This window comes from Ornithodoros turicata, chromosome 1 (genome assembly GCF_037126465.1).
Source record: "Ornithodoros turicata isolate Travis chromosome 1, ASM3712646v1, whole genome shotgun sequence".
Lineage (NCBI taxonomy): Eukaryota > Metazoa > Arthropoda > Arachnida > Ixodida > Argasidae > Ornithodoros > Ornithodoros turicata.
This window is the reverse complement of record NC_088201.1, coordinates 210,183,245-210,206,752: the sequence shown is the minus strand read 5'-3', so window position 1 is coordinate 210,206,752 and position 23,508 is coordinate 210,183,245. Positions and strand designations below refer to the sequence as shown.

Sequence of the window (23,508 nt, the reverse complement as noted above, 5' to 3'; positions counted from 1 at the left end):
CGAATTTTTCAGCGAAATCATTGTCAGTCCGACGAAAGGAGGTTGGAAACCCAGCCCACACCAGCACGGCAGAGAGAGATAACACAGACATAGCTTATCGCGTCCGGCCTCGGCTGGGACCAAACCTTTCCTTTCCCAATTTCAGGAACTGTCACCTTTTCTTCCATCACTCTGTGTCTGTGGGCTGCCCCCCCCCCCCGTTTCCAGCCCCCTTTCGTCGGGCTGACAGCGATTGCGCTCAAAAAGTCCTCTCGTGTTATACTCTGGTGGCCCGAGAAGTATGATGTTCGGCTATTTTTCCCGACAGGATAGATCCTGATTATCACGGTCAATTATCATGAATTTGAGTAAATTCGGCACGCTGTTCATGTGGGTGGGGTAAAAAGTGACCCTTGCTTGGCAAATTTCCGGGTTCACTTAGCAAAAATTTACATAATTAAAGTTAGGTTACATGACATGCACATCAGGATGTGGCAAAAACCTAGGAAGAACAAATGCCGTTGACCGCATCATTGTAGGTGGCGTAGTTTTTTAAAATATAATTCAATGACGCGTTTTCTGGGACACCCTGTGTATCTTAGAGAAAAAAAAAAATGCTTTGCTCGCTCTGGAATTTTCCCCACGTAACCACTAACCTCCTTATCATTCGGAATGCTCGCCAATTCCTGCCTGTTGTCCCGTTTCGTCCCCGTGTTCGTGAACCTCCCATTCTGGGACTGGGACCCGTTTTCTGGGACACCCTGTATATGCACTAGGGGTATGTAGCAGCCAAGCAAAGGACCCGGATGTTTGTTGATAGCGCCCTTTGTTTTCCTCAACAGAAAACAAAGAAAGATATATTTCTCTTAAAACATTTTATTCAAAAGAAATGAAACAAAGAAAACATAGCGCATTATGAACAAACATCCGGGTCCATTTACTCTCGACTCCAAGACTCTATGTGGAGTGATATACTCCAGCTCCTTTCATGGGGAAACACCACGTTCCGACAATCGTCGCTTCGCAATCGTTTAAAAAAAATATTTTTTTATCAAGGGTTTCTGGAACCCCTAATTTCCCTCAAAGCACTACAGTGCCGACGCGGCGAAAATCCAAAGGATTCTACTGGACGGAAAGAACTCTCCATTGGAGTACTGTAACGACGAAGACGAAAATTTCAGTAGTCACAGAACAAGATGATGATGATGATGTTCGAAGAACAAAAAATGGAGATGTGAGCCCGCTCACTGGGGGACAAGCTACTCCAGGTCAGTTAAGAAAAAAGAAAAACGTGTGAGCAGTTCATTGTCTTGTACGGAGCATTTCTGTATGAGTTATGTATGTTTTTCCTTCTTTATTCCTATCTGCCTTTCTTTGTTTTAGGACATCGTGCTGCCTTACTTGCAGGCAGCCTGTCGCTGTTTTCTTTTTTCAACGTCTCGTCTCTTCAAGCGTTGCTGACGCAAGACGTATTGTGCGCGGAAACAAACAAAAACTAAAACTCTGACTATACTTCGTAAACACTACTCGGGTGGATGGTGCCAGACTCTTCGTCGGATTTGCCATTTTGATAGATTCACGTGGCATGCTAAAAACTTCAATTACTGCTGCTTTAAACTAATCATGAGAACAATTTCAAGAACGGTAACTTGCTTAATGTCCCTGTCAAGCATAGAGCGTCTGAGTCCATGGGAGAGGCTAAACTCTTTCTGCATAGTTTTGCAACGGGAACCCTTTCACTGGTCACCTTCACTTTATATCGCTCTGTTTAATTCTTGCCTTTTTTAAAGTAACCACGAACATGTTTTGACAGGTGCCTCTAAGTAAACAGTTTTTGTTACAGTTGTCTTGTTGTTGTTGTTTGTTGTTGTTGTTGTTGTATGCATGCACTGCAGCAGTCAGCGGTGCCGATTTTGCACCCAGCATTATCTGTGCTTCGGCCACCAAAGTGTAATATAGCCATGTGCGAATAGCTATTTTAAAACGTAAACGAACACCTTGCGAAGAGTTATGTAATCGAACCTAATTCGGAGCCAGAAGTTGAATGCCCAAACTGAATATACAGGGCGTTCATTTTTATTCCTTACATATTTTTAATAAAAATAAAGCTACGAAGGCTTCACTGATGCCGTCTTTGCAGGTGGGTTCTATATGGCCAGGAACACATCGTCTTGATGAGAGTATGTAGCTTCAAGGCGTCTCGTTACCAAAAATTAATTAAATAGCTTTTTACGCCTACACACGTTGGCTTCACGACGCTAAGTAGCAGACGCCATGTTTCTTCACAAGTGTGTGTCCATTCACAGTTGGATTCTTGATTTTTTTTAAGTCGTTTTAAATTTGTGCCCTCAATGTACGTCCTGCACTTCAGAATCTTGAAAAAAGTTGTCGAAAAAATCTATCCATCTGATTCTATTACTCGTTGTCAAACTCTATTAAACTCACTTTCTTCGTCTTGTGACCCTTTCTCCAACTGCAGTGTATCCTTCAAGCGTGAGGTTACTTCTCACTTGGTATGATTCTGAATTCTACGTAATTATTTCCTGGGAATGATACTCATATTGACCATGTATCGTTATATAGCGTCGTTTCATATCGCATACACCGCGCTATTTCTGAATGTTGTTTTTGATTCATGTTCAGTGTATGTTTTCTTTTAATGTATGTTTTTTTGTGTGTGATTGTTTGTTTGTTTGTTAATGACGTGTTTTGTAATATGTCGTGATGTGCACACTAAGGCCCTTATGGGTGTTCTTGGGCACAACGAAAATTATTATTATTATTGTTATTATTAAATAACTTTATTACGAGGTGATGAATGGGGAGTTTCATCGCCAGGTTGCGATACTCTACCCCATTGCTGGTGGTGATGCGGGGAATGAAATAATGAGCCCCTTCACAATAAGGATCGAAGTTCTGTGGTGTCCAGAAAGGTGAACAGAGCTTTGAGGGCAGAGCGTTGGTGGGCTGGATGTGGCCAGGGACCAATTAATTTTGTGAGAGAGAGGGGGCGAGAGTCTAGCTTGTTAAGCGATCCGGAGAGTACGGTTCGGGAAGGTCGGTCGTGTGGGCAACGGAGAAGAATGTGCTCTAGGTCTTCTACAGCACCGCAGTGATTGCATTGGGGAGAGTGAACTTGTCTCAAGCGGTACCGCCACTGCACCATGAAAGCCACATCGAGGCTCATTCAATGAACTAATGCGGCATCTTGACGGCATTATTCTTATTATTAATTAAGGGATTTCGGGCGAAAGCGAGATAGCACAATGGAAGACAATCCTCATTGAAACGTATTAGGTCTTTTTAAGAATCCTGTAACGACGCGTACCGTGATATACAAGAATAACAATGCTCCTTATGGCCGTGAGGCAAAAGAATGCTATTATCCCAGCGGTCCCGATCGGCGCAGTTTTGATTTCGGCTCATTTGCATACCAGAAGTCGCCGGTACATGTTTCAACACACGAGCTCTTTTAAAAATTGAATGGATTTCAAAGAGGATTGTCTTCCCATTCTGCTATCCCACTTTTACCCTTAATCCCCCAATAATTTCGTTACCGTAATTTCACGCATACAAGCCGCGGGACGCGTTTTTAGGAACGTTTTGAAAATTTTCTGGGAGATAAGCCGCGCTCGCAGATAAGCCACGGGCAATACGAGGCGACTGATTTATGCGACAAAGGAGACCATAGAGAAAGCCATAAACCCTGTTGTCCATACTCAGGGGTCGGCATCGTGCACAACGAAGGACGTCAGTTCTAGTGTCATACCAAGGTCGGATTGTGCCCTTGTTGTGCGTTCTTCATGGATCGACGGGTCAGCGGCCTTCCAGAAGACGTGAATCACTGTCACCACTTTCGCTAAAGCTGCTTGCGGGTACCACATTGTTAAAACAGAACTTCACCACATAGCACGCTTCTAGCCAACCATCATACCGAATGATATCATTCCGTGTCATGATTTGTTCAAAACAGGGGGGAGCCGCCTATCTGGGACAAGATAATCTGTCCCAGATAGGCGCCTCCTCCAATTTTCACCAAATCACTGCACAGAATGATATCATTCGTAATGATGGTTGGCTAGGAGTGTGCTATGTGGTGAAGTTCTGTTTTAACAGTGCAGGCACCAGGAAGGTCGTCTACTCGTATATGGACGCGCCCCTGTTACGCATTGTTCGAGCATTGACTGGGCGTTTCTGCTCCATACACTTTGTCGGCCCTTTCTTAAAACCGGCGTATGGGGAAAGTACCAGAGAAAAATAGTCATCAGATAAGCCGCACCGGTGGATAAGCCGCAGAGCGCGCGGCTAATACGTGTGAAACTAATTAGCCTACGTTAGGTAATTAGTCAAAATGTAGTACGAGGGGGTGTCCCCCTGGCCGTATAACTCAACTACATTAAAAAAAAAACCTATGCGTAGCTCTTTTATTAAAAAAATCCGTAACGGATAAAAATGAACACCCTGTATACAACATACACGCGGATGCGAAGACGTGCGCAGCTTGCGTGACGCATTCGTGCGATTCAGAATATGACGTGTGCCAGCTGTGCCTGAATGCTAGTCAGTATTGAGGCGCCCTAGCCAGCTGAGTTTGATGCCGCTGTCTTGTGCCGTTTTGGGCCCGACGTGCCCCGCTTCTGAACTGCTCGTATGTACATTCGGTTTGGACGAAACATCGGTTCCATTTGGAATTTGCATATATAAAGCAAAAATATGCTAGACAGTTTGTGCGTACTTCCTGTATGTGTCATATCCTTGTCACATACACACCGTACCAGGAGGAATGGGCAGTATTTAAATACATTGTAATTAAAATACTATTTAAAATATACATACATGTACTTATATTTCGTATTTAAATACACAGTCGACAAATCTATTTATAATTATATTGATATACCAATTTTCTGGTACTTTATTCTTGTAAATACTTTGTAAATATTCCTAAATAAAGAATATACTGATTCGTAGCTTAAAGGTTTCCGGCATTTGTACCTTTCGGGAAGAAGGGCGAATTTGGGGCGGAGTTATGCCGTGTTTGCGCTAGGGGAGGGGAATATGTTTATCGAGGAAAAAACCAAGGAAAGGTTAGTCATGCAAAGGCCGACTTGCTATTCCTTTCGTAAAGAGGAACGGAAAAGGAAAGGGGACGAAAAGATAGGAAGAAAACGAAAAAAGGAAAGAAGGCGGCAAGAAAGAAAACGAAAAAAAGCAAAAGAAAGAAAGCAGGAAAAAAAAGGGGAAAGAAAACGAAAAAAAAAGAGAAAAAAGGAAAAAAGGAAAAAAGAGAAAGATACGAAAAAAAAGAAAGAAACGAAAAAGAAAAGGAAATGTTTTCGCTAGCATGCGCATGCGACAAACCATTTTAGATGGCAAGTTTATCACTGTTGTTGCGGACAACGGTAGCGACTGCGTCGTTGTACGAAGCACCTTCGTCGAATTTAATACAAGCATTTGTTCATCGGCACCTGTGGAGATGCTATTCTCCTTTGAGAATCTGATTGTACGACCGAACAGAAGATGCCTAAAAGATGCAGTCTTTGAGAAACTTCTAATGTTAAAATCGCAATGATAATCTAACAAATAAGTGCTATTGTTCCTTGCTGATTTGTTGTTATGATCATCATTATTTCTGCAGTTCCAGATGACATCTACCTCGCAGTATTTATGGTAGTAGTCACGGTATTTAAATATTGTATTTATATTTTGTATTCAAATACTCTTGTTGAAAAGTAGTTATGAAGAGTATTTAAATACCCCTTTCAACAAAGTATTTTATATTTATATGTACATAAATACTCAAAAAATATATTTATGCCCATCCCTGTACCGTATATAGACTCAGAAATAGCAGAACAATTATTGCCACAAACAACAATATACGTAACGTGCTTTCCGTCGATTTTGAGCCTCCTTTCTTTGCACTGGTTCTGTTACTTTACCTGTGGTATTGCGTCATACATTTTGCTGATTTTAAGTCGCTGCGTGTCGTGTCCGTATTGCAGTTCCTTCGAAACTGGGAGTCGCAAAGCGTACCGGAAACTTGACAAAGGAACAGTAACAGTCTCAGCTGAAATCTCATCTCGTATTCTGGGTAGGGTTAGTAGGAAGGTACACGCTCTTGAATATTAAAGCCATGAAGATTCTCCTTCGCATTGCCACGACATGCTTCTGCGAACTTGGCGTCGTCGTCAATGAAAACAAAGTACAGATCACACCTCACCTGAACATCGAACTGGCACTGTGTTCAAGCTCCGCCGTCGTTTTGACAAACTCTACAAGCAACAAACAAGCTCACAAGCTCACGTCAGTCATTAGGAACAGTCACTCCTGGTGGCATACTCTTGCTTGCTCTCTTTCTTTCTCTTTGCGATGGTTTCTACCCCAGCACAGCTGATTCACTATCACAATTAAGTGCCAAATAAAATATCAGCGCCAACCTTGCGTATTACGGCTCATGCACTGAAATCGGAATACTTATGGCATCCGAAACAATCAAGTAACGGAGGGGGGGGGGGGGGGGGGGGGGGGTTCGCGACGCGCCATTTTATATTTTTGATGGTTTCCAGGGTAGCAGAGTTCGGGAAGCACTGGCGTATTCGTGGCGGAATCCAAATGGTATATACACAACTGTTCGCTTCGCTATTCTACAAGCTCCGATGTTATGCCGTCCAACCGTCATCTAAAAGCGTCGTTTTTTTAGGCGTCCATGAATCGATTCTAATGAACTGGTTACGCGATTTTCGGCTGTGGTTCTTGCTGTGTTTTTGCCTATGTGACTATATGATTGTCTTTTTTTTTTTCAGTTTTGCCTAATGGTTATGTGATTTTCAGTTGTGCTTGTTTTTTTTTCTCATGTCAATTAGTGTTTCTGATAAAGTGATTGCTGTCATGCTGTAGGTGCCAGAGACTTTTTGGCAAGCTCCATTGGAGCTTTTTGTCTCTGGCTCCCCAACAATATCGTGGAAATAAATATTATTATTATTATTCTGACAGTCATAATATCTATTCTATCCGCAACGTCACTGTACGGCAAACGGCCTCGATGTTTCTCCGGCTTGTAAACCTACACGTTTTCTTGCAACCAAGATAAGACACTCTCATTCATACCCTATCCCCGCCTCTCATGATCTACCATCGCCCCGCTCAACACCTCCACAGCCCTTGTTTCGTGAACGATGCGTCCACTCGCCCTGCCACCGCGCCCACCCCCCACCCCCCCTTCCGAACACAGCTACCTTCCCAAAAAGGATTCTCCTCGCGCTTCGAAACCCGAGCTTCGGAGTCAGTGGCCAAAAACGTCTCCTCAGAACCAGGAGCGTGCGGGAAAACCGAAACCAGCAACTCATCCGGCGCCAGCGCCCCCTAGCTCGGACGAGGCTTCAAGTCCTGGCGACCTCCTGAGCTTCACTTCGACGTCGAGGGTTTCTCCAGCCGGTGTGTGGTGCGGGCTCTGGTATCCCCGGTGCGCGAAGTTCTTCTTACCTTCTCGACAGAATCCGACAACTGAGTTGAACGACCATGTCTTCGACGAGGACCAGCAAGTACATGTACAAGAGTACCAGTGGTGGAGGCGGTGATATTTCCATCGAGTATGGAACCGATCTCGGAGCTCTCACCAGGCTTGAGGTAGGACAATGTGCATCGCTATCAGCGCACTTTATCGTGAGGGGAGTTCGAGAGTACCGGCCCCGGTAAATTCCTTAGATGCGCGTCTGCCTATTCAGCCCAAAGTTACGCGTCCGATCCTGGCCAGGGACGACAGCAGCTAGGCGGCAGGGTACAAGTTGCTCAGACAAGGTGTCCTTCGGGAAGGACGTTAAATCCGTGTGGAATGTGTTAAGGACGTGAGCTAAGATCTCGGCGCACATTAAAAAAGTGTCACGTCGGCAAAACTAATCCACAGACCAACCAGTGGCGTAGCTTATTATTATAGTTATTTCAAGAAGTAGAGGAATGCGTTGGAATTTTTATTGCGCTAAGAGAAAGCAAGGAAAAAAAAAAGAGGGGGAAGGGCGCTTATGCAGGACACGTTGTAATGTACGGTATGAGCTATGGCCCTTCTATGTTGGTGACGTCTAAGGATTCTATCCCTATTGGAATTTTTGAGAGATTCGAACGACAAGGGTTTGGGCACAGGCGCGTAAATAAATAGACCGTGGACTACGAGAAATAATAAGTGCGCAGGCGATTACTGTTCAACGCGAGCCTTGAGCTACGCGTATACCGAAAGGAGTCCGGTTATCAGAGTGGATTACAGTATCAAAGTAAGTTTTGCAGTACAACAATTCGACTGTACGTAAGGATATCAAAAGCAGCTGATTAATCTCACGCTTGCCGGAATCGTATGAGTAAAACTGTGAACCGCCCCTATGAAGAGGCAGGAAGTCGTGGTTTATCCGGCGGTGGTTATTTAAGGGGCTTGCTTCCACCGGCCAATAGTCAAATGACAGGCACAAAACTTTTTTCTAAAAAAAACCTGACTGTGACGTGTAGGCCAAACCGTCAACAAGAATGTGACACTCACGCGACCGTCTAACATTGTTGTGCGCACAAACCGACATCGCGTACCAGCTATAACCATGAATATGGTTAACATGCTGTGCGCGAGAAAATTATTATAACCGTTCCGCGGTTGCTACGTTGTTTGTGCTATCTAGGTGAAAGCACCAGCGCAGAAGCGCTGCTGAAGTTTACTGACATGTAGAGGGATAGTGAAGATAACAAAAATAATGCGCAAGTCGATAAGGAAAGTAGCAACCACCAACACGTTCTCGGTACTAATCAGACCATTTGTCATTAGGAATAATAAGGTTAGTCACGGTTAGGGGACGTGGTTTATTGCTCACGATGAAAACGAATGCGACAGTTTGCCACTAGTTCCCTAAGCTATATAAGTTGCAAGCAATCCATATGTGCGCGTTAGAAGCCAGGACAGACCTTGAAAATTCCTAGTGAAATACAGCACGGAGACATCCACGGACACGATCTTGCAACGTCCCCGTGCATATTTTAACCCCCCACTCCCCACCCTTTAGTTCTGCCTCCGTGCTGCATTTCAATATGAACTATTTCCAACTTCCTTGTTGTATCCCACCTGAAAATTCCCTCGCACTTTCGACCAATGCGTTCAGGGTGAGTAATGTGGGGTAATGGCGGTAGGATACATAGAGCAACGCCCGTGTCACAAAAGAGCACATGAAAAACAAATACCGTAATTTCACGCGTATAAGCCGCACCGCAGATAGGCCGCAGGACGCGTTTTTTGGGACGTTTTGAAAATTTTCTGGCAGATAAGCCGCACCCGCAGATAAGCCGCGGGGCAATACGAGACGACTGATTTGTGCGACAAAGGAGACTATAGAGAAGTCCATAAACCCTATAGTCCATACTCCAGGATCGGCACAGTGTACAACAGAGGAGATCAGTTCTGGAGTACCAAGATCGGATTGTGCCCTTGTCGGGTGTTTTTCGTGGACTGATGGGTCAGTGATCTTCCAGAAGACGTGAATCACTGTCACCACTTTCCTTAAAGCTGCTTGGGGGAATGCACCAGGAAGATTAATCTACTCGAATGTGGACCCGTCCCTGTTACGCACTGTTCGTGCATCGGCAGGGCAGTGCTGTTCGAGAGACACTGTCGGCCCTTTCGTTAAAATCGGCGTATGGGGAAAATATCAGGAAAAAATAGTCATCAGATTAGCCGCACCGGTGGATAAGCCGCAGGGCGCCCGTGAGAAAAAAAAATCGCGCATAAGCCGCGGCTAATACGCGTGAAAATACGGTACACGCAACAGATGAGAATTACTGCGTTTATTGAGTACAGGCGCAGTATGTAATAGAACATAACGCAGACATTCACTTCGGGATTGATTTAATGCACACTAATGAGGGCGAGATTCCGCAAGTCATCACTGCAGTGCAAGCAGCCACAAATGGGCTTACCCCGTTAGGCTTAACACGGGGACGCATGGTACTACACTGCAGAACAGCGCCATCTGTTGACGGGCCTTCCGTTTAAAAATAGGTGAAAGCCAATCTTTAGGACATATCTCAAGGACAGCCAAAGAAGGAGGGCTGCCAGCTACGCGGAATTTGTGCTATGTAGCACTGCTACTTTCGGCATGGCGTTCTGTTCTTGTGCAGCCTTTTGGTGATCTGTAGCGTGACGTCTCCCCTTCCCTTCTCGATACGCGTATTCCTTCAAACATGCGCATTGTAGGCGTACGAAGACCCGGTTACATGTTTCATGCCATCCTGACATATAGGAGTAGCTAGCCCAGTGGCGTATAGACAGAAGAAAAAAAAAAGTCTGGAGCGGTTGTATAGGGACTTTACATGGCGGAAAAGGATTTCATCACCGTTTTCCTCTTCCAAATACAGCCCCCCCCCCCCCCCTGAGTTACCCTTTTTCATCTGCGCCAACTTGCGACTGGTGTGCTTCTTTTGCAATATGGGAGGGCGTTCTTGCGAGGACAGCCATGTAACTTACCGATACCATAGTGCCGATACCTTTCCTGGAAGTCGATCGCAGCTTTGTCCTGGTCAATAATAGGAGACGGGAGACTTTAACGTGAGGGTACATTCCAATAAGCATTGTCCAGAAAAAGCGTCTGCCACAGGTGGTCGAATATCGTGTCTCTATCAGTGCCAACAACAAGAACATAGCTTATTTGAGTTAAAGAATATTGCCGAATAGTACTGCTTCTATGGTGTGTTGGAAAATGTAGGTGTTCAGCGTAAGTTTATTTGCTTAAACTTGCACATACGCTCTTCTTTGTTTTGATTGTAATGACTCTCCTTGTGATAATTTCAATGCAAAGTACAGTCGATGTAACTGTTTCAATACGAAAAATAGAGTTTGTTGTATTTCGCCATTGTGTATTAAAGTCTATGTTCAAGTCTATATTATTCGTTTATAATAACAAAAACGTTCATTTTATGTCACGTTACGTTGACCGTAGCGCACGCTTTGCTATCGTATCTCCGACGATGTTTCAATGCCTACGACTGTAATCTCAAAATGTTTTTTTTTTCCTTTTTCCTGTTTCGCTAGTAGTGTTAGGATGTACCAACTTCCATTCCATTAAAATTCTATTAGGATTCCATTAAAAAATTTCTAACCGAAACGTTGAACTAACATCGCTGTTCATAGTGGTGATACGCCATGACACTGTTAGCAACCGCTACGGGAAAGTGTCTATGGCATGTGCACGTCGTCAATGAATATCACGCCTTGTTTTCATGTAATGTGTGTTATAATAATTACTTCCCCTGTCGGTTACTGAAATATTTTTATATGTTACGGAATTCTTAGTTAGGTAATGCTGGAAACTGTGTATGTGGGAAGTCGGAACAAAGTAATAATATTGTTGAAAACAATTGAAAACGACACAAGCTGTACTTGGAAATATATTAACATTTTACTCTGCGTGCTACCTAGTTTGAAATATAAAACGCATGAAAGCCTTGCACAGTTAGCTCCAGTTAACCTTAATATTATCACTGGAAAAAAATATGGCCTCGTTCTCGAGCGTGATTACAGCAGCTTGGGGCCATACGAAAATCTTAGGTGACCAAAAATATTCTCTTAGTTTAACTCAAGGATTTTGTTCTCCTTATATTCCCCCAGTGCCCCCCCCCCCCCGGGAGTGGCTTTTATCGCAGTCGAAAATGAGACGGATTTTTTTTTCAGTGTTATGATTATGGTTGACGGGAGCTGTACTTGACACAAGCACGTTGACAAGAACGCAAAGACAAGAACAAATTTGAATAAGAGCTACGACGAAAAAATTTATTGAGAAAAACATATGTAAATAAAATCAAAAACTACAATTTGAAGTTGAAGGTGGAAAATAGTGTAATACAATTTGATTACGCGGCTGCAAGTTTTCCCAAATCGAACTGACCAGAGATACCCATGTGCACTAAATTTTGCAAATTATCTATAGTGAAGGGTTTGCCACATAACGAGCCCGAGATTGGCCGGACTGTATCTGATAAGAGCGGCATTCCGCACACATGTACCCGAAAGCGCAGAATCTTACCAGGAAATTGCGCAACCAGCTGACAACAGCATCATTTTTGAAGTGTAAATTTTTAGGTCGAAATTTTCGCGAAAGCTAAACTTGAAACCATATAATTCAATCACTTGAAATTAAGAAACAATCCTTGACAGAAAGAAGAAACTTAACAAAGACTTAAGAAACAAACAAACGCCTGAGATAAACTATCCCGTTTCCTCTAAGTTCTAGTCTACCTAACGTCAACCGAATACCACAAAACAACGCCACATTATTACAGGAGAAACCAATGCAAAAATACGCGGCATGTTCGACTATGATTTGCAGATAGCTTGCGTTTCAAAGCACGATGGAAGCGCAATTATACACCGTTGTTACGCAACAAAGACAAGACTGCTATTATGCAAAAATGATATCGTATGAGACGACCTTAAAAATGGGCAAAACATGGTAAAATGATGTTCCAAATGCTCACGTAATCGAAAACATGCACTGGTTACATGGGATTGCAATGGGAAGAACTACAAAATGTGGGTGGTGTTCTCATTTGATGAAAGGAAAAAAAAAGTTTTATTTCGTTTGTTTTCCCAAAGCCTCGCATCTACCCCCATTTTCCCGTTTTTTTTGTGTGTGTTGGGGTCAGACATGTACAAGATACTCAAAAATGTATTTAAGATAAGATAATAAATACTGACGTTAGAATGTAATTAAGATAGAGTATAAATACATGAAAATTAAATTAATGTCATTAAGATAGAGTAGCAAATACTACAAAAAGTATTTGAAATACAATTAAGATACTATTTATCCTTAATCGCAAAAAGTCACCGGTCACTGGTCAAATGCGGCAAGTCGCCGCTATGTGACATAAATCACCTAAACCCCGCGCACTACGCTAAGGCAGCGTTCACACGGGGCAACGTTTTGCAGCAACTATGAGCAACTTTGGAGTTGCTGTCAGCCGGCAACCTCCAGCAACTCGAGTTGCTCAGAGTTGCTGTGAATCGCACCCCGACCGAAAACTTGAGAAGTTGCTCGTGCATCGGCCAATCAGCGAGGGGAGCATTGACACGTGACTCCCGATGGCGTTGTGGATTTCGTTCGTGGATTCATGGGTTCAAATCCTGCAGGTGCAGCTGAAAAATAACTTTTTCTTTTTTTACGAACTCCACGGAAACATATCAGTTGCCACTTCTGGAAGGCAATAATGATCTATTGTGGCAATAAAACTGACTGAAATCTGATAAACAGCAGCTAATTCCACCAGTTCGATTCGAACTCACATTGTCCGGTCGCCATAAGGTTGCTTGTGGGTGGAGCTACCGAGTTGCTGCGTGTGAACGCGGACTCGAAATTGCTTAAGAGACGTTGGTTTGAGTTGCTTCGAGTTGCTGGGAAAAGTTGCCCCGTGTGAACGCCGGCTAACCGCCGCTGTGTGATAGGAGTCATCTAAACACAAGTCCCAAAAAGATGACAGAGAGATACCACATAACACCACTGAGTATACGTGACCCAGAACAAAGCAAATTTCTAGCAAGTCCTTGCTCGGCGAGTTCAGAATTCGGCATCACCATGTCAGGGCACACATAATAGAACCCTGACCGGCCAAGGATTAGTACACACGGGGCAAGATCTCTAAATGGGGACTTTCAAGAAGGGCTAATGTCCGGGTCAAGTCCAAGGGACTCGGGAAATTTCCGCTGAACAAGCAAGATAATGGAAAGACAAGACACAGAAAGTCTGAGAGGGAGATCCAAAATATGCAATTAGAGTATTGAGTAGAAAATGCCATAAAATGTATTTTAAATAGAGTACAAATACACAAAACAAAAAGTATTGAGTAGAGTACCAAAATACCGCAAATTGTATTTAAAATACAGTATTTTAAATACAATACTCCAAATACGTACAAGTCTGGTTGGGGTGTATCGTGATCAGAGTCCCGTAACACGTATTAGGACTGACATTAATGACGCTTGTCGACAACCTAATGTCGGTATTTTGGTAACTTTCTGAGATATCTCGTCTGCCACTATAATTGTAACATCATCATTAGCTTGCCTTTGTGCTAGAATGATGTTGTTATTTTTTCATATTTATGATTTTTTTCCTTTAATGTTGTGCACCAACTTAAGACGGTTTTTCATGGGCACCATAAAAATACAAAACATAATTGAATATTTCTTACTCGAAGCCAATCAACCAAGCAATTGGGCTGTGCTGTTGGTAATCTCGCCAAATTACATTAACGAACCGTATCGCATCTGTGCTGATGAATGTGCGACAAATTTGTCGACAAAAAATATCGAATGCATGTGTCAATGTCATTCATTAATGAATACAATTTTCAACTGTACTGAACCTCTAACACGGCAGTAACCTAGAGCGGCAGACTGCGGCCAGGCTTCCAGGGAGACGCGGTAGAACCGTACCTAAATATATACTCCATCACCCGAAAAGGCAGCGGAGCCGTTAGGCAGAAAACACTTTGAGACACTCCTTTTTCTGATACAAGGCCTGTCATTCTTCCTTCTCTCTCTTTTATAGTGACATAATTTCCGCTTATATTTTACCAGTACACCGACTCGAAATTCTCAGTCTAAGATGCTCCCTACCACGCTTATGACGTTTTTTTTTTTTGCTCAGGATTGTCCCGGAGACTTTCCAGACAGATGCGCACTCTCAGAAAAAAGGGTTGAGTAGTTACACCTTTTAGGAGGTAATACTTGTCGCAAATATATTGTGCCAAAAAAGTTGCAAAAGTTATAGGAATGATAGGGTTGCCGCTTCCTATTCGGTGAGCGAGGTGGGCGTACGCCTTTTTATAGCATTTGGGATATATGATAAATGCTTTTACCACCCTTTTACACCAACTGTCAGACGCAATGTTGACCTAGGTGGTAACTATAAAAGTTACCACCTTTTCACACCCTATTTTCTTAGAGTGTGGGCACATTTCCCACAGAAGGCGGCCCCGAACGCATACTCGACCCCTCTTCTTCCACTCCTTCACGCTGTTCTTCCTCTTGATCTGTGTGCACACAGGGGTGACACAAACCCGCCATTGTTGTAACTACCCTCAAGCGGGTGCTTTTGGCAAAACTGCCATCTTGTCCTGGTCGCACGTCATAGAAAACGTCATTTTGAGGTCATGTGACTTTGTTTACATGGCGTTTTGCCGCTTACCGACATATTTTCGCCGTCATAACACCAAGAGATGACCGTATTTTGCCAGCGTAAACTATGCGCTGTTTCTTCTGCAACATGGTAGCCCATTTCACCTTAGTTTAAGTACATCGCATCGGCTCGGTAAGTCTTAACGCGCGGTCGTCATCACATCTTTGGAAGTTGTCAACAATACGAGGCTGTATGTGTAAAACTGCGCGTTTTATTGCGAGATTATCGGATAAAAATAATTACCGTGATCGAAAAACATCCAAAACGTCGTCCAGAAACAACAACCGCATTGTTTACAAACGGTTTGGCCGCCGATCACGGGCGCCGCCATCGTTAAGGTCGCGTGTGCCTTGACGTTTGCTGTGACGTGCGACCAGGACCTGTCCAGGATGCATTGCGTTCGCCCAGCACGCTTTCGTCTACGGAGCAATACATTGGATGCCACCCCTGTGTGTGTGCACGTCCGTAATTCGTTTATAGCCACAGTTGCTTCGCGGCGCTAACACACACACACACAAACATCAAAGAGACCGACCCTTTTTTTTGCGCTTTACTGCTCACTGAAAACGCTTGCGACGGTTTCACGTACTGCATGTAGCTCGTTATATCGCTCTACACTCTAAGAAAAAAAGGTGTGAAGAGGTGGTAACTTCTATAGTTACCACCTATAAGGTCAACGTAGCGTCTGATAAAGGGTGTAACAGAGTGGCAAAAGCAATTATCTTATACCCAAATTGCTACAAAAAGGCGTACGCCTCCCTCGCTCACCGAATCAGAAGCGATAACCCTATCATTCGTGGCAGAGAGTAAGGTAGCAGGTAGAACATTGCAACCTTTTAGGCGCAACATATGCGACAACTATTACCTCCTAAAAGGTGTAACTGCTCCACCCGTTTTTTTTCTGAGAGTGTACACATTGTACTGTTCGCCAGAACAGAATACGCGCTATAGCTGTTGCACTCGACACAAATGGTAAGCAAACATTCGTACAGCTGAGCGAGAAAACACGGAACAAGCTCGCATAACCAGCGATGGGTGTTATTTTAGAAGCATCGTGTTCAAGAGTAACACAGAAAGCAGAAGATCCATATGTAGGAGACAAAACTTGTCACACCCACAAAATTCCAACGTGTGGGTCCCATTTCTGTTCGAATTATGTTGTCATATTTCCTGATAGTGATACCTGCGATTAGACGTAGAGGCAGAGGAGAAATTAAACGGAGCTTGACGAAGGCGACAAAAGCCGAAACGTTCGCTGTTACAAATGTCGACATTCATGACATAGAGGCGTGGCTGAGTAATGTTTCTAACTACGGCGCTATTGGTATCACCCCACCATAGTTAAAAAAACAAAACAAAAGAACAGTGACATTAAAAAGAAAGAAAGAAAGAAACGAAATCAAGTGGAAATGAACCATCAGAGTAGAATGAAGCATCTATATCTTATTTCGACGTTTTCTATTGTGGGCAATGATTTCAACACTCCGTACACCATCCAAACCCCCCACACTCCTCTTCCCAATGTTTGTCCACAGTCCCTCCCTTTCTATCCCATGCACCCCATCCGCACGCCCCCAAATTGCTACCCCCATCCGGGGGTGTTTGTTACTGCAGTGTTAGACACATTTCCGCAATAATAAGTTAGGTCCTTACAAGGCGATCGCAACAATGATCCCCCCTCCCTATGTTTATCGACACCTCATTGCTTACGACTTTGTATACTCACTTACCCTACACTCTTAAAAATGAGCTTCACCTCATAGCACGCTCCTAGCCAACCAGCACAGCGAATGACAACGTTCTCGCCCCTGATTTGTTGAAAACGGGAGGAGGAGCCTATTTTGTGCCGTGCATAATGAGCACAAAATAGGCTCCACCTCCCGTTTTCAACAAATCAGGGGCGAGAACGTTGTCATTCGGGATGATGGTTGGCTACGAGGGTGCTATGTGGTGAAGTTCATTTCTAAGAGTGTACTTACTCACTGGGGGTAATCGCAGAGCACGTAATTATCGCAGAGTTGTACACGTTACTCGAAAAAGGTAATTGATTACAATTACTGTTACTACTGCGCGTAAAGTAATTCTTTACCGTTACAAATTACTTCGTCGAAAATGTAATACGTTACCGATTTAAAAATATAACGCGTTACTTTCCCCGTTACTTTTAAATTGTGGGCCATAGCAAAGCCAACAAGCCTGCAGTGAATGCAATCATGCAGCTCTTGTTGCAAATTCTAATATGAGGCACAAACATACATGATAAGTGAAATTCACAAATACATTTGAAAGCAACATACAAAACGCATACACGGGTTTATTACAGATTTATGTACACATTTAAAACAACATCGAAACATCCGCTTCATTTTATTACTATCGTGATGTTCAACCCGCACAATTTATCAATACGGTCACCTATTTTACTGTTGCTCCAGTAGGTCGCGGTATAAGGGATTATCATATTACTGTGGTGTGCATGGAACACGTGTGGACTAGAGACGGGCGTCACAGTGACCTCTGCGTCATTGCTTCAGTTGAACTCGTGGTAGAACAGAAGAACAGATTGGCTTGCTGGAAAGAGTTGCCATTGTTGACAGAAGGTTAAAAAGGTAATCGATGACTCAGTAATTGATTATCGAAAATTACTTGCTCACAAAATTAATTGATTACGTTAACAAATACTGAAAAAGGTAATTGATTACTAGTAACGCAATTACTAGTAACGCGTTACGTACAACTCTGAATTATCACTCTCAACGTGGCCTAAGGGGAACAAAACCGCCGACAGCGGCACAGTAACCTCCCTTTCCACATACAGCAGTGGTGAGCTCATGCTTCACTCCTTCTACGACTGGCCCGAATGGACGACACTAAATTTGGACGAGCGCTTCGCTCTTCTCTGCTCACGCCAGCTATATTTAAGCGGGCGCTCTCTTGAACGCTGCTGTGAAAGAACAGTGCCAAGCCTAAGTCCACAACCGATTTTCACATCGAGTGCATCCATTATTGGTAGGAAACTACACTCTTAAAAATGAAGTTCACCACATAGCACGCTCCTAGCCAACCATCACCCCGAATGACAACGTTCTCGCCCTAGATTTGTTGAAAACGGGAGGAGGAGCCTATTTTGTGCCGTGCATAATGAGCACAAAATAGGCTCCTCCTCCCGTTTTCAACAAATCAGGGGCGAGAGCGTTGTCATTCGGGATGATGGTTGGCTAGGATCGTGCTATGTGGTGAAGTTCATTTCTAAGAGTGTACATGCAGGTGGCTATGTACACTGGCCTAGCCAGACGCGAGGGGGAGTGGGGGGTTCTGGGCGTTCAACCCCCCCCCTTCCCGAAATGATACCACTGCCACAAATGATAGGGTTAGCTCTTCCGGATTCGAAGAAAGAGGTGCGTGTACGCCCTTTTCTTGGCAATTTGATAATACGGTAATTTCTACGAGAAAGCGTACGCCTTTTCTCCATTCAAATCAGAAATGGTAGCCCTATGATTCGTTGGCGAACAGCGTGCTATGTGGTGAAGCTCTGTTTCTAGACCGTACACTCTAAAATCAAAGCTTCACCGCATACCACGCTTCTAGCCAACCACCATCCCGAATGGCAGCGTTTTTGTCCCATGACTTGATGAAACAGGGGCGTACGCCATTTTTGTGGCAAGTATGAACCGCATAATATCACGAAAATGACGTTCGCCACGCCCCCTCTTTCAGAAAATCAGAGGAACGAGCGATATCGCTCGGATCACGGTTGGCTAGGAGCGTGCTATGCGGTGAAGTTCATTTCTAAGAGTGTACGCCACTGGTTCTGTAATGCGTATTTGTGTAGACGAGGCATTGCTTGCGTAATTTTCCCGGAGTCGTGTACATACAGGGTGCTTATATTTTATTCGCCAGAGCTTTGTTTATATATATATATATATATATATATATATATATATATATATATATATATATACTTGGTGAATGGGGTTCGGACGAAGTCCTGACGTCCTGACGAAGGCGGAGCTTCCGCCGTAATGTAGACAACCCTTTTAGCATTCCAAGTATCTTAAATGTAAATAAATTATCCCTTTTTTCTTATTTCCCGTACCTTCGTAGTCTGTGTTTCAATTTTCATTTCAGCTATATATATATATAAAGAGGGCGAAAAGCCATTAAAAAAATAAGTAAATGATGCTAGACGTGTTTGAAATTCAAACTTACAGATTAAAATGGCTTCTATGGCTGCACGTAGAGAAACAGATACTCATTGAACGATGCGACAGCACCAGAGGACACGTGTTTCGCCGTGTTTGTGGCTCGTCAGCCCTGGGTAGCTGCGCATCGTTCGGAATTCGCAAACCAGGGGTCGCTCATCGGGCGATATACACCTGGGAGGGTGACTGAGCACTCCTCAATGCCACAGTGCAAGCCAGTGAATTACAAAGAGGGGAAAAAAGCCATTAAAGAAACAAGTAAATGATGCTAGACGTGTTTGAAATTCAAACTTACAGATTAAGATGGCTTCTATGGCTGCACGTAGTGAAACAGATACTCATGGAACGATGCAACAGCACCAGAGGACACGTGTTTCGCCGTGTTTGCGGCTCGTCAGCCCTGGGTAGCTGCGCATCGTTCGGAATTCGCAAACCAGGGGTCGCTCAGCGTGCGATATACACCTGGGAGGGTGACTGAGCACTCCTCAATGCCACAGTGCACGCCAGTGAATTACAAAGAGGGGAAAAAGCCATTAAAGAAACAAGTAAATGATGCTAGACGTGTTTGAATTTTAAACACGTCTAGCATCATTTACTTGTTACCTGCGCGATGGCCGTGACGTTGGCCGCCTACCGGAAGCAGCTACATGATCACCATCGCCACGACTGCTCTCCGGCCCAGACGGGGCGAGGGTCGTGTCGTTGTGCAATTTTGGCAGTTTGGCAATTTATATGTATTTTGCAATAAATTTTGCAATTTATATCTCCAGGTACGTTCGCTTCTCAGGTCGTTTGATGAAACTGTACGGTGAAAGACAAACCTGTAGAAACTCTATGCTTTTCTGAAAGTTTGTAACTTGGACGCTTCAGATACGTACCACCCCTGCTGTACGTTGAGCATCTTTTCACCGATCGAATTTCCAAGATTGTTGCGCCAAGCAAAGCTTGCGAACGCTAACCCTGAGACGACTCGCGCGCCATCTATTGAAAACGCAAGCAAGTAGGCGAGCCATCAGGAGAACTCGCGGCGCTTGTCGCGAGTGTAGTGCACCTTTCATCGTAGAATGTGCACGGTTTGCATCGCTTGTGTATCCCGGACACGGAGACGAGGAGAGAGAGAGAGAGAGAGAGAAAGGCCTACAGCTGGCGCATATCGCGCAGATATTTCTCGCAGGGACGGGCCCCGCAGGTTACTACCGTTAACACCAAACGACGTTAAGACCTACTGTTGTTCTTCGAAACAGGACAAGTGGAAACTAGCAACCTGTCTCAAATGTGTTACTTTGTGCTTGATTTAAACGAGTATTAATTTTTTTTTAATTCCGTGTTAGCGTCGCGAAGCAACTGTGGCTATGAGCGGCGTACAGATGTGGACAGATGGAGAGAGGATAGCAGGAAGGAGTGGGGGACAGGGGGGTTAGTATGCGTCCTGGGCCGACTTCAGGGGAACTGTGCCGACATTCGTCTGGAAAGTCCTGGGAAAACCCAGGGAAAACCTCAGACAGCACAGCCGGTGACAGGATTCGAACCAGTGTCACCTCCCAGTCTCGGCGTGGAAAGCGATCATCCTAACCACTATGCCACGGGAGCTGGTGGAGTATTAAAATATCACACAGGATTTAATACCCCTATAACAAGGGGTTCTTAATCATCATTGAAATCAATTGAACTGCAATTACCCAAACGGTAAAGACGCTGGTTGTCAGGGATATGTCACGATATCCCAGCGTTAAACGTCTCACATATCAAAATTCACAATTTACGAAAGTTGGCAAAATCAAAGGTCATAACTCCTGGGTTTGATAATGACCGTGTTTCGAAGTAGGAAGCAAGGTACCAGCTTCGCGTGTTTTCGACGTCTATCGAAGTCGTTTTAGCGAATGAAATGCATATTTTACCGACGGTTAGGGTTAGCACACTCTTAGAAATGAACTTCACCGCATAGCACGCTCCTAACCAACCACTATCTCGAATGATATCATTATCTGCTCTGATTTGTTGAAAACGGGAGGCGTACGCCTTTTTGTGACAATTATGAACAGCATAAGTGTCACAAAAATGGCGTACGCCTCCCGTTTTCAACAAATCAGAGCAGATAACGATATCATTCGAGATAACAGTTGGCTAGGAGTGTGCTATGCGGTGCAGTTCATTTTTAAGAGTGTAGAAGCTGTAGCAAGGGAGCACAGGCAAGAAGGTTGGAAACGCACGAAGAAGATGTCTGCGAAGTCTACTGTGCAAAAACAGGAAACCTAAAAGGAGCAGGAAATACGAATACCAAACCAACGCACGCATAGGTTGAATTCACAACAGAATGCAAGAAGAGCGATAAACCCGGAAGATATCGTTTACCTCTGCATAATTCCACCTTGTAGCGGATGACGTCACGACTCCGAGCACACGAATAGGATTTTGTTTATCTTCAACACAGAGAAATAGAAACACGAAAGTAACACGCCATTGCCAAATGATCTCCGCAATGAAGTCATCCGTGACGTAATAGGACAGGTGTTATCACTGTAAACAACCGGTTTTTACCTTTAGTGACTCATAGCTCACTATTTTTGTTCCGAAGAGAGCGAAAAGGTGAGACATGAAAGAGGCGTCATGACTAGGTGGAGCTAAAGTTAGAGCCCGGATATGTGACTCACATTTGGGCAAGAGCACCATGTCTGCCTTGAATGCGGGTATCAAGCCAGGAAGCACGCCAGTGGTGAAACATGGGGCAACAACGCCAGAAAGACTGGGAGTAATTTTTGAACATACTCAGGGAGCATATACAAGAAATGACTTACGCAGTCCAGGTTTCTGGAGAGAACCGGAAAAAAAAAAAACGTTATTTTTGGGCGAACCGGAACGGAACGAGCAGCGAAACAAAATTTCATGCTCCGGAAGGAAACCGGAAATATGTTTTCGATTTTCGGTTCAAATGGAACTATTTTGCCCTGAAGGGTACGTAACGCAAGACCTCAAGGGCACAATACGTACATGGGCATCCATAGGTGTTTGGGAATAAAACTCTAGAAACGTCACATTACAACAACGTGCCAGGGCACAAAACGGGCTCCTTTTTTTTGTGTGTGTGTATAAGTCACATTGTAGGAGCTTGTAACCTGTCTCTTGTTTTCTCTCTCTATTGGAAAGAATAAGGGGGATTATTTTCGCTGCAATCAATTATACTTGCACCGTGTGAAACTGAACCGGTTCGAACCGGTTTCGAACGGATATTTTTGCACTCCAGAGTTGAATCCGAACTGAACAGCCTTCCTTGAAGCGAAACGAACGCCAGAACCAAAAAGCTTTCGGTTCGACACACTGGTCCACAAACCCAAATGTTTCGCAGTACCCCCAACTTTTTTTCATGTGTACCTTCTGCGGGGGGCTCTGTTACTTTAGCTCTAAACACGTACATTTCCCCAGTGACACATTAAGCTCTCACAACGTAGCAGTAATAATGTTCCTCCCGTTTTTTGCACCCCCCCCCCCCCCCGTGCTTGCGAGTCTGGAGAACCTACACTCTAAAAACCGAGCTTCACCGCATAGCACGCTGTGCGCCAACGATTGCCACGAATAATAGGGCTTATCGCTGTCCGATTCGAGGAGAGAAGGGGGCGTACGCCCTTTTTGCGGCAATTTGTGTATATGGTGATTGCCACAAAAAGGCGTACGCCTCCCTCTCTCCTCGAATCAAATGTGATAACCCAGCGCAACTCCTGCTTCACCATGTATGTACAGTGCTGGACAAAAGTTTACGGAAGACCCTCCGGGGCACTTCCTCCCTCAGAGTGACACGGCTGGCAGCGAATGCTATCTGTGGTATGGCGATACGGATATCTATGTTGTAATGTTCGAGTGCGGTAGCGCTTACCATTTAAAATTTGTGTTTCGTAAAACCCCGATTATGTATTATATACAGGGTGTCCCAGAAAACGTGTCAATTGAATTACGATAAAAAAAAACTACGCCACCTAGAATCATGCGGTCAACAGCATTTGTTCTTATTAGGTTTTTGTCACCTCCTAATGTGAATGTCATGTACTCCAAGTTTTATTATGTAAATCTTTGTGAACTGAACTCAGAAATTTGCCAAGTAAAGGTGACTTTTTTACCCCACCAATATGAAGAGC

The 23,508-nt window shown here is 44.1% G+C and overlaps 1 protein-coding gene across 1 annotated transcript in view; it reads left to right on the top strand.

Moving 5' to 3' along the window:
• Window positions 1–7,378: 7,378 nt before the first annotated feature.
• LOC135379013 (paramyosin) overlaps window positions 7,379–23,508 on the top strand; it is a 49,401-nt gene continuing 33,271 nt past the window's right edge. Inside the window, exon 1 of the mRNA XM_064612249.1 lies at window positions 7,379–7,608. Within this exon, the coding sequence (XP_064468319.1) occupies window positions 7,501–7,608 (108 nt within the window). The 5' untranslated portion in view covers window positions 7,379–7,500. The remainder of the gene's footprint in view (window positions 7,609–23,508) is intronic.